The sequence below is a fragment of the Neodiprion fabricii genome, chromosome 5 (genome assembly GCF_021155785.1).
Source record: "Neodiprion fabricii isolate iyNeoFabr1 chromosome 5, iyNeoFabr1.1, whole genome shotgun sequence".
NCBI lineage: Eukaryota > Metazoa > Arthropoda > Insecta > Hymenoptera > Diprionidae > Neodiprion > Neodiprion fabricii.
Genome location: NC_060243.1, coordinates 3,103,189 through 3,118,622, shown reverse-complemented (window position 1 = coordinate 3,118,622; position 15,434 = coordinate 3,103,189). Strand labels below are relative to the sequence as shown.

The 15,434-nt window shown below is 41.1% G+C and overlaps 1 protein-coding gene across 2 annotated transcripts in view; it reads right to left on the bottom strand.

The window, feature by feature from the left end:
• The window catches only part of LOC124183973 (mediator of RNA polymerase II transcription subunit 13-like), a 29,519-nt gene that overhangs the window by 1,871 nt on the left and 12,214 nt on the right, over positions 1 to 15,434 (bottom strand). The window contains exons 3-16 of one of the 2 annotated variants that reach the window (XM_046573216.1): positions 9,646 to 9,814; positions 9,398 to 9,543; positions 8,855 to 9,287; positions 7,431 to 7,583; positions 5,884 to 6,448; positions 5,585 to 5,791; positions 3,309 to 5,030; positions 2,832 to 3,162; positions 2,389 to 2,687; positions 2,092 to 2,283; positions 1,683 to 1,994; positions 1,237 to 1,575; positions 800 to 1,084; positions 431 to 702 (exon numbers count right to left, since the gene is read on the bottom strand). In XM_046573216.1, the coding sequence (XP_046429172.1) occupies positions 431 to 702; positions 800 to 1,084; positions 1,237 to 1,575; positions 1,683 to 1,994; positions 2,092 to 2,283; positions 2,389 to 2,687; positions 2,832 to 3,162; positions 3,309 to 5,030; positions 5,585 to 5,791; positions 5,884 to 6,448; positions 7,431 to 7,583; positions 8,855 to 9,287; positions 9,398 to 9,543; positions 9,646 to 9,814 (5,425 nt within the window). The remainder of the gene's footprint in view (positions 1 to 430; positions 703 to 799; positions 1,085 to 1,236; positions 1,576 to 1,682; positions 1,995 to 2,091; positions 2,284 to 2,388; positions 2,688 to 2,831; positions 3,163 to 3,308; positions 5,031 to 5,584; positions 5,792 to 5,883; positions 6,449 to 7,430; positions 7,584 to 8,854; positions 9,288 to 9,397; positions 9,544 to 9,645; positions 9,815 to 15,434) is intronic. The other variant, XM_046573217.1, reaches the window with a different exon arrangement.

Here is a 15,434-nt window from a genome sequence, read left to right as displayed (position 1 = left end):
TCAAAAAGTAAAACACGGACAAAATTATAATACCACCAAAGTTTTCCAAAGCGATTGGGAAGAAAAAAAGCTTTATAAAGACAATTGAGATTTGCAATGAACCGCCGACTATGGATCCTGATCTCAAAAGTCTAGACATTACTAAGAACTTTTAAAATTGGCACGCATCGTATTCTTTTTTATTAGTTTTTGTTGTGATTCTTCTTTGTTCTGTGATGCATGATTGCACGAGTTTGAAAAAGATTTATTGCAATATAATGAACTAATACTATAGTATTAAATTTTAGAACTTAACGTTAATAGGCCTGCGAACAGATAATCCTGTTTATCTCGACAGGGTTACTTTTGTAATTTTACTTTCCAATGCAACTTTACTTTAAAGTTGAATAAATGAATCAATATTCAAATAATACTAATAAATATTACTGACCTAAGCACATCAGTGGTATATTGAGAATCGAGGGGATGCGCAGTGAGTGCGCTCTGCTGCTGCAAAAGATCGTCACTGTTCTGCTGAATAGCGGGGCTGTGCAGGTGCAAAGCATTCTTAAGGAAGACGGGACAAACACCGTCGAGGTGAGGGCATGCTGACCAAAACCAGGAGGGCATACGTCCAGTAGGTGCTGTGGATACCAAATACCCAAGAGCTAACGGCTGCTGCAAAAGCGTTCCGACCTCTTCGGCCTGGTCATTTACCGCCGTCTGTGGAATGAAGTAAGAATGTTAACTATATTCATTGCTGCATTATATTCGTCATGTTTCTGGAATCTAACAAGTACCCGTCAGGCAAAATACTTGCCCTGGGAGTATTGTTGCAAGGGAAAGGGCTCCCGGGGCCGTCGTGATTTCCGAGGCCTGAACCTCCGCCTTCACCACCTAAGGGTGAGCCCTCTTGTCGATGTGGACTTGCTCCAGGACTCTGTCCTCCTCCGGCACCTGCCTCTGGCCAAACGTTGAATATATCGTTAAAGTCTCCCATACCTTCCATCCCTTCCGGCATATCGTCGTCAAGTACCGAAAACAATTCATCGTCCCCAAGATATGGTCCGTTAATGTGTTGCTCTTGGAAAGCAGTTTGCGAAGACTGTAATATCAATCACAAAGTTACAAAGACGCAGGTGAGAAATGCCAATATAACATGTAGCTTTGAACTCCAAGAGATTCATTTTCTGCCAATAGCAGTCGAATCCATCAGTGCATGAATCATGAACATCAAAGTGAAAGTGTATAGCGTACCTGCGTGGTAGCTGAAGTAGGAAAGACGAGAATATGAGTACACGTGACGTCCTGTGGCGTGGACAGCTGGCAGTTAACAGAGGCTTGACTAAATCTTTCGTCCGGGGTAAATTGGTCGGCCATCAGCCGAAGTGTCGAGTCTGGTTCTAGAGATACCAGACATGCGCTCAGTACACAAGGTGCCGCCCCTGGGTACATAAGACTACACTGACCACAAATTTCTTTCAAATGTTTTGACGCCTTGAGAAGCGCTTTGCGAGACAGAAGCCAACTCCAGCCTTTCAGTTCACCATGGCCGATGCGACCCACCCGACCGACTACCAATCTCCAAGGCTGGACCTGAATGTAAATTAAACAGAATAAAATTAATTTCAACGTTTTTACTCTATAAATAGATACATTGGGAAGAAATTTTTTACAGTATTTAATAACGCTTTTCGACCTACCCCTTGCGACATAACACCGAGAATAAAGTCCATCAACTTCTGAAGACCGACACGTCTAGCCGATGCTCTCTTTCTGCGTCTTCTGTTCGGTACGTCAACATTTATTGTCGCAGTCTCGAAGATTTCACCTCGATCGTCTGTAGCAACGGCCAGTAACCAGGCTTGGTCTTCGCTTAAACAGTAACTCAAGTAAAGCACCGCACATTCCTCTGGTCCCGCCATCCCAAACGATTCGGGAGCCTCGCTTTTCCCGCGCAATGGCGCCAAGACGTACGCCGGAGCGTACAGCCGATACGGAGCTTTATTCCGTTCCTGTTTTAGGTATACAGAGTTCAAACATTTAGGTCATAATAAGTATCATCAATGCTTGGACTTGCGCCTGTTTCAAAGTATAAAAAGGTATTCTTACGTCTTTGCTTTTGAGAAAGATATCGGCAGCCGCGGCGGTACCAAAACCGGTAAGACTTTTGACTGTTGAATTATGATTGAGAAGTCGTCGACCTTGCAAAAATACGTTCAGAGCCAGTGACCTCATCTCATCCTGAGCTCTCCGCCTTTCTCTTGCTCTTCCTAATTCCATTATGCTTTCTAGGGAAATCAACTAGAAACATAGAAAAATTCATAAGCCAGTGCTCAAAAGGGTTATAATGAACGATTCACAAGAAAATCAAATTGAAAATTCAGTTAAGGGGAAAACGATATTCACCTGAACGTTGATGTTAGATCTGATATTTTCCGGCATACTGTTAACAGCGGCAGAATAAGCACGCAGCAAAGCCAAGATAGCAAGCCTGCGACGATCAGGATCTTCAGCTCCACCAAGTGAAAACGGTTCAACTAAATATACGACTACTGCGGGTGGTTCCCCCTCCTCCTCATCAGGGCCCACAGTTGTCGTTACATTACTATTTGTATTAATGGACACAGGTGTAGTGTTGCCTGTTCCAGATCCAGCGTTTGGTGTTGTATTAGATAACGGTGTTTCGCTCCTAACATTTTCACCTTCTGTAACACGACAATCAATTGTTTCTCGATGCTATAACTCAATTCCTGGCAAAAAATAAAACAAGCAAAGGTCTGTGGACACGGACACCAACACCAATGGATAACAATATCTGTTTAAAATTGAAAACTTCCTGCGGTAAATACCTGTAGGTTCTGGCTTTGGCGTTGAGCTGTCAGGAGTTGCCGGCGTTGTTTCAGGAGTTGGAGCAGGCGGTGGCTGTTGCTGTTTGCTCGGCGAATCCCCAGGCTCTAATAAACTCCTGTCTTGAATAACCTGGGTCAGGTATGGAGCTAGTCTATAGTTGCAGACGTGTGCATAGAGCCTTAGCAATTCTCCAATTTGATTTTCGCCCAGCAATTTAAACCATTCATCAATCGGCTGTTTGGTCAATTTTTGAGCTGTAACTTTACCAACGCGAAGGATACCGTCACGCACCACTTTCGATATCGGAGTATGTCTACCCAATCTGCATATCTAGAATAGTAGTTACAAAAATGACATTAGTAGTAGCAGGTTTCAGTTGTGGTTAAGTCGTACTTCTTTGTGCAGTTGTCTACAAATGTATAGAGAAAAAAATCTTTGCAGAAGAATTTACAGTCCAGCACTTCGACCGTGATTACCTCATAAGTAGTAGATAGTTCCTTGAAGAACGATCTGACTTTTGTAATGACCGGTTCACTGTCAGGTGCGACAACCACGTAGGCGACATCTCTGGGACCCGCATAGGGTTCCAGTAATAGTTTTTCCCAGTAGCTAAGAGCATATGGGGATAAAGAGAGCCAGTCTCTGTCATAGCCAACGACGAGGGCAGGGATTGGTTGAGGTTCGCACCTGTCATCAGTACCTCGGCCAGCCAAACGATGGAATTGTCGCCAAGTCAGAGGACCAGCAACAGTGTAAGGGGCCTCCCACATTCTGGTAGTACATTTTCGTTGTACAGCTTCCTGCAACAACGGCTGAAGAGACCTCATAACACGAACAATGTCCCCGCTGCACTGAGGCCCTCGAGCTCGTAGAAATACCCATCTATGCACACCGTTAACACGATTGGTTTTCTCGTTTGGTGTACTGTCAATTTTTCCTTGGTCTAAAGCAGCCAGTGACACTTCGTTGCCGTCGTTGAACTCCAAAGTATTCACTGTGGGAATGAGCGACGAGTAATTTTTTATACCCGCGTATATCTTGGCTGCTCTATTCAAGCTACTAGCCGAACTTTGAACTATCAAGCACTGTTCTCTGAGTAGTTCAAGTACGTTCGGAGGTATCAAATCCAAGCCTTCCGGCGGTGCCTTCCCACCCCCACAGGCAACCCCTACCAAGGAGCCCTTCTTTTTCTCAGATGGATCCTCGGCTATGCCGGTGATCTCCATCTCGTCCTCGTAAAATAAGCCCGCCCGATGAGCAAGACGACGATTGACAACCGCGCTAAATCCGCAATTGCATCGTATTTGATCGTCATCTTGGAATTGAGCTCCTCCCGTTCCCCAAGAACCAGCCAAGTAAATTCCAGCATCGGCCCCCTTTATATTACCGACGACCTTGGGCCCGGCATTGCAAACACAGAGGCTGCAGCTGTCGAAATTGTGATCTCGAAATATATTCAGTGCTGTATCTCCGAGCAAAATATTAACTACCAATGAATTAGATTCTGGAGCCCTGATAGGCCCGGGAGTATCAGCCTCGATGCTGTTCAAATTCTTGTTCAAATAAGAAGACGTAGTCGACGTTGCCGGACTTGGCTGATCATATGGAGGGGGCGGAGGCCTTCCGGATAAAGTGGCCGCCCTATACGGAGTTCCGAGAGGCGCGGGACTTGGTGGACAAGGTTGTTGTTGGACCGACCCAGGTCTAGTAGGTGGAAGAATTTTATCGGGGTTACTATTTGTCACTGGATTACATTGCCACGACGGTCTGTAGACGCAGTGCGATGGAAGAGAAACCGGCGGAAGCGACTGACTTGGTAAATTAGTCAGCGGAGCGTATTTCGAAGAGCCCACAAGTTTGCAAATTGGAGCAGGTTTAAAAACGTATGACCAATCGTCAATTGACTCTTCGGCGGGTGATCCCATGTTTGGATAAATGTCCGGCTGATGCCTGAGCGACCGTTGGTTCGTCGATAACTCCGTTTGATCCATTGGAGGGTCGCTGAGCTGACACGGTGAAGCGACAGGGTTGTGCTCCAGGGAAGGTGGAGTTGGAAACATCTTCGACAACTCTTCGGGTCGAAGTACACCAACGCCTCGGCTGTTATGTTTGTTGACTCCGTCAAGCCTGGTCTCTTCATGCAGACCTCCAGACTTGTTTGATCCCGGTGGCGTTTGTACTTGAAGCTGGTTCAAGTTCTTTGATAAGAAAATTACAATCAGATTAACAAATCTTACTCCATTGCAGTAATTCTGGAATATTTTGCAAAAGTTACCTTCCGCTTTAGACGCGTTTGCTGACAATGTGAAAGTTATGAAGTAATTTAAAAATATTTCTTATTCATCGTTCCTCTATTCTAACAAAAATCACAATGAATCAATTACCGTGATTCAATTTCATGCAATTTAAATATCTTAAGTCATTATCATGTCGTTCCGTATTTGTACGAAAGTAAAATTTTGCAATTCGCACATATTACCCAAGATATTGTGATCAATTGTAGTTGCTAATATAGGGTTTTCGCTTCATTGAACGAAACTTATCTAAACGAGGATGCATTTTACTTTTGTGTAACTAAAAAACCGAAAATTTTCATAAACGAAAATATCTCGTGGAAATGAAAAATCGGGCAAAACAATGGATTGAGAAAACGCACAATACATTGCACAATATCGAACAGAAAAACTAAAGGAAATTTCACTTTGCATAATACTCAAGACAATAAAAAGAGCAATAGCCTCTAAATACATACAGTCTCGTCGCTAGAAGTATCGGGATCAGAATTGTCGAAAATCTGATCAAGATCTTTATACGATGCTTGGAGACCCTCGCTGGTAAATAAAGACCCAGGTTTTGGAGGATCTTCTCTAGGTCTTCTGAGCCCGTCGACTCCAGTTCCGTTCTCTTCTCCTGCTGCGTCAAACTCATACGGGTCTGTTCTTCCTCCAACGCATTCACCCTTTAAAAAAATAGTTATCGATCATACATAAATGTCAAGCGAAGGCGTTATCGTAAAAAAAATTATTAACGAGTAACAGCAGTATATCTAACCGGAGCTGCGTTTGGTTCCTGTTTAATCTCGAGTTTAGGAGCTTGCGACTGTTGTTGTTGCTGATTCAAGGGCGGATATAAGTTGACCCCTCTCAAATTCGCAACTCCAGATGCTGAACCTTTAAATCTCTTTACAGGATGATTGAGCCATGCCTCTTGCGTCGAATAGTCGTAAAGCCAAGAAAGAGGTTGTTCATCTTCTAGCAGAGCACCTTCGTATTCTCTGGATGCCAGGATTGGTCTTTTCAATGTTGGACCAGGGACGGGGCTGAAAACCTGGTTGCAAGTGGACGAGGCCGACTTTGGACCCTGTGGCGGAGTCATAGGCGGAGCAGCGTTTGGCTGGCTGGGGGGTGGCTGCGGACTGAGAGTGGGCATCGTCGGATCTGCTGGTGGAACAGAAGCTGGCTCAGAATGGGGCGTTGGAAGCGGAGAGGGTGCCGGAGAGCCAGGAGAGCCAACCGATGGAACAGGCAGACAATCTCCTCCTGTCGGAGGTCCCCTTGGGTAGGAAGGGGGTCCTCCAGGTGGTGTACTTGGAGCCTCGGTACGATTCAGTAGCAATCTGTATGGATTTGAATTCATACAATTACTTTGGAATATAAGGAAAACGGCGGCAGGAAAGATGCGTTTTATTATTTCATTTATATAAAGTACCATGATGCCAAGTTTTGATCTGATGCAAGCGTGCGAACCTATCGATGTGATTGTAAACATACCGACATTGAACATGCGTGATATAATTCAAAACGCATTAGCCTGAGGAAGGAGAAAATTACATGAGAAAAGTGAGCAGCATTAGTGTCAATGTGAATAAACGAACGATGGATTCAAGCGTAAATAGGCATTGGTGTAACAATGTTTACTCTGCGTTAGTAATGAAAAATGTTAACATATTCCATAAACTTTACAAGTACTAGAATACAAGTACAAACATACGCACACACAAGTTTACTTCTATATTTCCAAATAATGCAAAATTTTTCACAACAAAAGCTAAAGGATGAACAAGAATCTGTTTGAAAAATGGTAAACAAGCGTCTACATAAAATTTCTACAATATATGTCAAGAATATCCGAATTATACCTGTTAAAATATGATGCTCGAAGAAAAAATATCACTTTGAATTACCAGAGAAGATAAAATGACTTGCTTGTTACTTTTTTTTACTGTTAATTGCTTGTATTTCAACATGTTTAAGACAAAGTATTATCATTGACACGTTAAGACCGAACCTCTTTGAAAAAGAAAGAATAAGAAGAGAGAATCTCATGTAAATTTATCATCAAAATTAGTGTAATGTATTCGTTTCAACTGATTACATGCTATGGTATTAGCAATGCATAGAAATGGAGTGTCTCATCACCTCGGTGCATGGTTATTGTATTAAAAGTACGTATTAATATCTAACCAGCGTAGTATAATAGTAAAAGTTCAATTAGATGCAGATTGTAAGTACTTGGGCAGTAGATGATTATTTTTGCGATAAATATGGACGTGAGGTGAAAGATGATACATCTTATTGTCGGGGGTAGACGTTACCCACCTGGGGGCATTGGCAGGGGGAGGGGGAGGAGCATCCCACTGAGTCGCGGAGCGTCTGTGGAACGGCACTACCCTCCGTCCACCTTTATCTAATTTCTCCCTATGAAACTGCGTGGAGGATGCCAGACTCTTCCAACCCCCGGGGGTCGCACACCTGTAACCACTTTGGTTTTTAGCGACCGATATTACCCTTGCCAATATTCATTCAATCTTCTTCTTGCATCTATCGTAGAGGTGCTCAAAGCGGCTTGGCTTTAACCCGATTTGTTATGTAGACACGCTTTGAGACCTCCCGACGATTGCGACAATTTATACCTCAAAGAATGAGTACACAGTAAAAAAATTTTTGAGAAATATTTCGCTAATGCTGACTCGATTGCAAATATGTATATTTGTACCTCGTGATGTAAGACAGTCCTTCTTGTTCTTCAATATTGGTAAAGTATTAGGCAAATTGACGACACAACTTCAGAATTCTTACCTTTCGATGGTTCATGAGATTCAAAGATTAAGAGAAAGAGGGGGTAATATATAACTACCAAAAATACAAATACCAAGTGTGACACGTTTGAGCCACCATCGTTACCTGGACTTACATGCACACATTGCGACAGCCATAAAAGATCTACTATCGATACAGTAATAAACATCTGTTTATTCCTGTTACCTATGTCAACTTCTTACAGTACCAAAATATACCCTAATTTTATGTCTCATGCAGAACGTGGACCATCAAAAATTCTAATACTGTTATCATGGGTAAGTCAATTGGGGTATATGACTACAGCAGCCTACAGATATACTGAATTACATTGCATCTAATAACCGTATTAGATGGTGTCTATTTATCACTTGCAGTAAGCTAAGTGATTAATAAAAATACCATCCGAAGAAAGCTTAGCTTACAGCAATTGATACGGATGCTGGAATATGATAAAACGCTACGGTATACTCATTCATGCCTCTAGGAAATTATACAAGACTATAGAAATATACAAGACTACTTTCAATCTAGGATCTGTGTTCATGTTGTGAAAATTGAGCAAAACTTAAAGTGTTTAGTATCGCTTCAAGGGAAATTTCACATCAGTCAGATCCTAAGTTGAATTTTTTTCATTTCGTAAAGTGTAATGCCAACAATGTCATTCGTTGCATATTTCTGTGTCGGCGCACAGTAATTTTTAAATATTACCATTTACAAATAATGGTTTATAATTTCAGCGCGACCAAGATTTCATTAAAAATTTCATGTATGATATTAGCGGAGAAGACCTTCCTGCGTAATTTTGAAGACTTCTGTCCTTCCGCCGACAAAAAAACAGAACGGCATAAATCTGCGCAGCTCTTGTCAAGTTTTGCAGATTTATAACCCAAATATATCAATGTTCTAAAGAAGTGTTTAATGAGTGTTTTCAACGTTCTTACTTGGAGCAGCTACAGGAAGACTTTTTCGTGGCATCGGCAAAGGTCCATGTGCCAGGTTCCGGTGAAGAATCGATACTTTTAGGTGTAGGCATGGGGGAGTTTAGCGTACACTCCGCCCACACCCTCTCCGGAAGTTCACTGGCTGCTTTCAAGTCCCTCTGTGTCGAAAGAGGGTGCTCGTAATTGGCTGGGCTACTCGGTGGCGAGAGAGGAGCATCAGTCGGTACATCGTCCATGTCGGTAACGAGAACGTAGCAAGAAGGATAGCGCATACGAACTCCTCCAACCAAAACTTCGACCAATGGCGGTAGTCCTGATTCCGTGGATGCACCATTTATGGGATAAAAATGTCTCCATTCCTCTAGAAGTTGACTATCGACTCTGCCAACTTGACCAGTCAAGGTCCCAGCAAGTCCGTATGGCGCTAGGATCACTGCAGCGAACAACATAGAGTCTTATAAATCGGAACCAAAGTTCTGTTTCAACTCCTTCAATCTTTGATTTAGTTTGCGTCAAAAGTTTTATATCACAAGTTATTCTCACCCTTGACGGCAGATTGAGCAGTTTGAGTACGTTGAAGACAAGTCCTGGTAAGGTATCGTACCGCTGGATGTTGCCTGACATCCACACTTGCACATACCGTGCTTTCTCCATGGACAAAAAATGCGAAGGAGAACGACAAGTGACTGCTGTAAAGTTATGAAAAACGTTAGATCAGCACATTGATAATGAAGTAATACGTCAAATTACCAAATTTATGATCTTATATACTTTTGGCAAATATCTAATACCTGTTGCAGCGATGTTTTTCAAAACCATCGTAAGGCTGGACAAACCACTTGCCAAGACGAACAAAATCACGAGAAAGTAAGCAACGTTCGATCAAATTGTGCAGGGCCTTGAATAGTAACGACCGGCACTCGTAAGACAATCCACTTTCCCAAGAGCCTTGTTCACCTTCTGTAAAGCACATAGAATATTTTCATCATGGTTGTTTTTGAAATAAGTCACATAAAATGTTTCAAAAGGTAATATCCCGGTCACTGAATGTTATCTACGATTCATTGACTTCCAACATTCCCTGATCGATAGTATTACCATACATTCATCCATATCTTTATTCGTTGAATTAATATTGCGAAACCGATGTATCACTGACAATAAGTATCGCAGGAAGCTCTACTAACGATAAGATGTAAGAGTAATGAATAATCAATAAAACTTATACTAATTATCAAAGCATGTTAATATATTCCCGACCTCCCCACAAACCCTTAATAGCAGGTTTATTACAATTACTCTGTCATTGGTGCAAAGATTAAACATTAATGCCAACCGAGAAAGACATGATCTTTCTGCAACGACGAAACAAGGTGAAATTTTTCAATGCTACATTTGTCAGAAGTAATATTCTGATATATTTCTTGATTAATTGCATACCACATTGTAAACTTTGCGTACAAAGAGGAATCGTTAGTATTTTATACGTGGATACTTTGTTAGAATACCACCGAGACCCGAAACGAAAATCCGTTGGAAGTAAATTAAGCAGCTGCTTCGAAAAATTTCGTACATATTGTTGAATTGAAACGAACTCGAAATTTACGTGTAAAGTCTTGAATAGAATTAGGCAGGTATACATTATGGTATAATCATCATCATCATCATCATCATCATAATCGCGTTAATAGCTGGTAGAAACATAGGTACAGCAGGATAGAGGCCGCGCGGGAGGGGGGACACCTCTTTAGTTACGCCCTGGGGCCAGAGCCTCCTAAGGACAACAGACATTCGTTACAAACAGAGAAAGTGAGACAAAGTAACGCCAGAGAAAGGGAACCACGGTGAATAAAAGAAGAAAGAGAGAGGTTTTGACCGAGTGAAAATTGGAAAAGTTCAGTAATCTCATGGATGTTAGGTGGTAGTCGCTTTCCCTTGGCATAGCGATGTTTACGTTTTTTTTTTTCTGTTCATGTTTAGGCTCTATCTTTCTCTTAACCTAAATCGTTATTAACTGGAACAATGCAAACAGTTCAATTCGATCAATACTAATTTATATTTCATCACAATATTGTTTCACCAAAAATTAATACTTTCTTTAAAAAAATTTCAAATTTACCGGGCAAAGTCGCGATAAGCGTACAGTGCGCATAAATTTGGCGCATACGACGGATAACGGTCAGGCGGGCAGACAGGCAGGTTCGAAGACCGTAAGCACGAACGTCTGAAAATCTTTCGCCGCTGTGATACGGTTAAAAAGAAAAGTTGCTTAAAAGGCAATAAAATGAAGAAACCACATTTAAATTAAAAAAAAAAAAGAAAAATAACATGCTAACAATATCACAAGTAAAAGTCTGAATGACAGATAGATAGATAGATAGGTAGATAGATAGATAGATAGAGTTAGAAAAAGAAAGAAAGAAAGAGAGATAGAGAGGAACAGGAGCAATGATTGCCTGTGTTTGAAGTACAGTTAAATAAGAACGCGTGACGCAAGCGTGACGTCATAACAACGACGACGACGCCGACTAGAGAAGAAGTGTTGGCCCATGAAACGTCAAATTAACCAGATGTGGGGAAGGGATGGGACGGGATGGAGGGGGGATTCCCCTCCGTTCGGTGTAGCCCCGTGCTACGACTCTGCTCTCCCCTTCGGCCCCATTATCATCCCCCAACAGAGCCGTGAAGCGAGGTCCAAGGGGTTTAGAGGGTTTTAGAAATCAATGCACTTCGCGGCCTGTTATGGATCGGGGAACGCTTACCAGCGTTTTTGGGGTAGTAGGGTCAGGGTGGCGCGCGTACATCAGAGACTGATCGTGATCGTCTGGGTTGAGCGGCACTGGCGAGCGAACCGCGGGTGGTGGTTTTCGGGTGAAGCCGAGTGGAATGGAAACGGAGAAGAGAAGAGCGGAGTACCGCGGGAGACATGTGTTTTGGATCGATAAACGATAGTGGGCTACGTGAGAGGGAAAGAGATGGAGAAACGGCAGAACCAAGTCGGTAGGGGGGGCAAGGAAGACGAAGAAGACGAAGAAGAAGAGGGCTCCCGACACGGTTGTTCGGATGGATGGATACCTTAGACTATGCGGTACAGAGTCCGTCGACCAGCCCGACCGGCATTCGGTGGCACGCACGGCGTGTCGGTCAGGATTCTCTACGTTTTCCCCCACCATTCGAGAGATCAACCGTTTGCTTTCTATCCTTTCAGGTTTTACAAAATTACATTTGAAATCACCGTTTCGAAACCAGTAAGAATTTTCATGAACCTATAGCGTTGTTAGTTTCAATATTTGCCAATTGTACGCGAATCATCATCGCACGTGTATGTACTTACATATATCGCGACGCTAATGCCAAAAGGGCGTATATTTTATTCATTTTATATAAACAAGTCTACGGAACGATTGGCAATAATGAAGGGATGATAAAATAAAAAGGAAGCCCTTTTGGCATTGTCACCACGATATAATAGTACCGTAATTTTCCTTGACGAGCAATTCCAAATCCGAGGACACACCGATTAAAGCTGCAAGAGAGATCGATATACCGGATCTCTGAAATACCTCAAACTCAAATGTCGGTTAGGAATCGAAACTTTCGCGTAAAAAAGAATCGGATGGACGAAAACAATAAATATTAATATAAAACAAAAATACGTAACCGTTATCGATCATCGACGTATATATTTAGGGAATTCCACGTTGAATTAGCAGCCCATGTACCTAACCCTTTTCGATTTTAACAATTTTTTACTGCAATGTCTATACCGAGCCAAAAAAGATTTCAATAAACTCTTACACCCTCTTTTGGGTTGGTCTGCACACGTCGCAATAAACAAAATATCAGAATCGAAGGTGACAAGGTACATGGCTTACAAATTTGACGTGGAATGCCCCACATACGTACATCGATACGAGGAAGGAGGAGCAGCGTTGTACACGCATATACACACACAAATCGTTGCATTTACTGCCAGTATGTAACACACGCATACATTCGTGCGTATAAATACACACACACACACAAACAAACAAACACACACACGTGTCTAGATGTACATAAGTACGCGCATGGTGTAGGAATACGGCCATCAGGCCATGTGTGTGGTGTAATGTATATACATATAGGTACGTATGTATGTATATTGTATTTATGCATGTGAGGCGTTGAGCAATTCTGTATAACCGCTGACGCGGTGAATGCGATTCAAGTTTAAAACACAATCCTCGCCCGCACAACCCGCGCAAACTGTATAATCACATTGTACCTATATATGTACAAATATCTATCTGTCTATAGACGAGAAATATAGTGTCTCTCGAGCTTGTTTGCCAAGCGATATATATCTATTAACTAGACGGAACCGATCGACTGCAGTGAGATTAAGGTACCGTAAAGCAACGTCGTTGGAGAGTGAAACCTGCTCTACGTACGTACCTAAAGTCGCGTATTTTTGGTGTGGAAGGTCAATAAATAATAAAAAAAAAAAAAAAAAATGTTTAGAAAATAAAAGGTAATAGAAACGTGAACCGTAAAGTAAATACTCCGTAAATATGAATGGCAGAAAAATTATCGATAAGCGAGGATTGCAATCTTATAAGAAGAAGAATAAGGAGAAAAAAATCTCAGAGACGTCTTGACAAAACTAAAGAACATTTAAAGGACATTTTCACGTTATTCAAAAACATTCAGAAAAAATAAAACAAAAAGGTTCTTAAAGGATATATCATCCAGGATTTATTTTTTTAAGGATAATCAAAATTCAAAAATATCTCCATGATCTCTCAACGGATTTACAGGAAAACTGGACACTCGTGAATCGTTGTATTTTTCTGCCGTACTTACCAATCGTAATAGAAGTTTTTCTGTGAGATTTTTTTCTCAAGGTTTCTCGCAACAAGAGTAATAGAAACGCGACACGAGGACACGAAATCGAGGCTATCGAAGGAAGAGGTCAAGAGATCGTTTCTTATAACTTTATTGTACATTTGTACAGCAGGCTGCAATGTGTCGATTAGTAACATGATTTGCATCATGCGCGTGTTGACCACGTGGCAAAAGCTACGATTATCTGTCGATCTATCTATTTATCTATCCAGCTGTAATAGACATGAGGCTGAAGTTAACGATACCATCGAAAGAAAGAATTATTATTGAGCAATTTTAGGATTACTTTCAAGAAGTTGGATGCCAGAATTAGTGTATATTTTGTCTACAGTGATTATAATAAATATCGCAAACTCAACAATGATCCGAATTAACGATTTTTTCTAAAAATGTATCGTTACTAACTTCACCCTCATAACTAATAACGACGCGGCGCGCGTTGCAGCAATCTTTGATTTGACCAAGCAGGATAGCGACAATTTTCTTCGAATGAAATTCCCCGACTTTTTCTCGTCAAAAAGAAAAAAAGAAAAAAAAAAAAATTAAAATAAAAATTCAGAATTCCCTCCGACGTTTTAACACGAAACTTAGGTAATGTTGGACAACTTTTATGACCAAAAAGCTCCAAAAGTTGTGCTACCATGAATATACTGAATATACGAAATTTGAATTTGTTTCAAACCAAACAATTACAAATTGAACAATACTATTTTCTAAAATTAACGCTTAACCGAATTTACAAAATTTCAAGTGCAATTCCCCTCCTCCCCCTTCGAAAATAAAAATCGGCAGTATTTGGTATTAGGAAAGGAGTCTACTTTTTGGACAGACTCAAAATCCCAGTCTTAGATTCGTTATTCCCTGACTTTTGCCTGACGTTACGTACGTACGTACGTAGAAATGTTTTTAACCCGCTGATAATACGTCATACAAAGATAAATACCGATATTCTTTCCAAAAGATACTGATTGTATCACAATTAATTAAATAACGTTTCAATAATCACATGTAAAAATGTAATAGTGTATAGAGTATAATGAAAAACCGTGCCTCTCAAGTCATAATACAGAACGTACACCGTAACGCAAAATGTACGTATTGAAAATTACCCGTAAAATAAGTAAGATAGTATAAATTCTTCGAACCGTTATACGTGTAGTTTCATCAGTGATTTCCTCTACGGAAATTTCGCAAAGATATTTCCAATTACAATGTACTACATCAATGATGAATCACCGACCACAGTACGAATAAGTGTGATGAAAACGGGATTTTCTTTTTCCAATATAAATAATGGAAACGTTTGAAACAAAAGGACGTGGGGAGAGACAAAAATATTGTCAATCCTTATTTATATACATTATATACAGGATAAGCGTTAATCAATCGCGAAAACTTTGGTGTTATTCATATGGAATTATTTCTTTAACGTTAGAATGATGAAGAAAAAAAAAAAAAAACAACCGTACGAATGAAATTAAATCTTGTCTCTCACAATCTGCGGTGTGTAATCTCCCCCCCTTCAGCTTACAATACATTACACAAATCCGGTCGCGAGTTGCAGATCTCCTCACCTGACAGGTGAGGTCTGTAGGTATGTTAACAGTTATTTAATCTAGTTCAACACCGTCTGGTTTAAGTAAACATATACACACCCACACACACACACACGTATATGTTTATTTAATCCTGA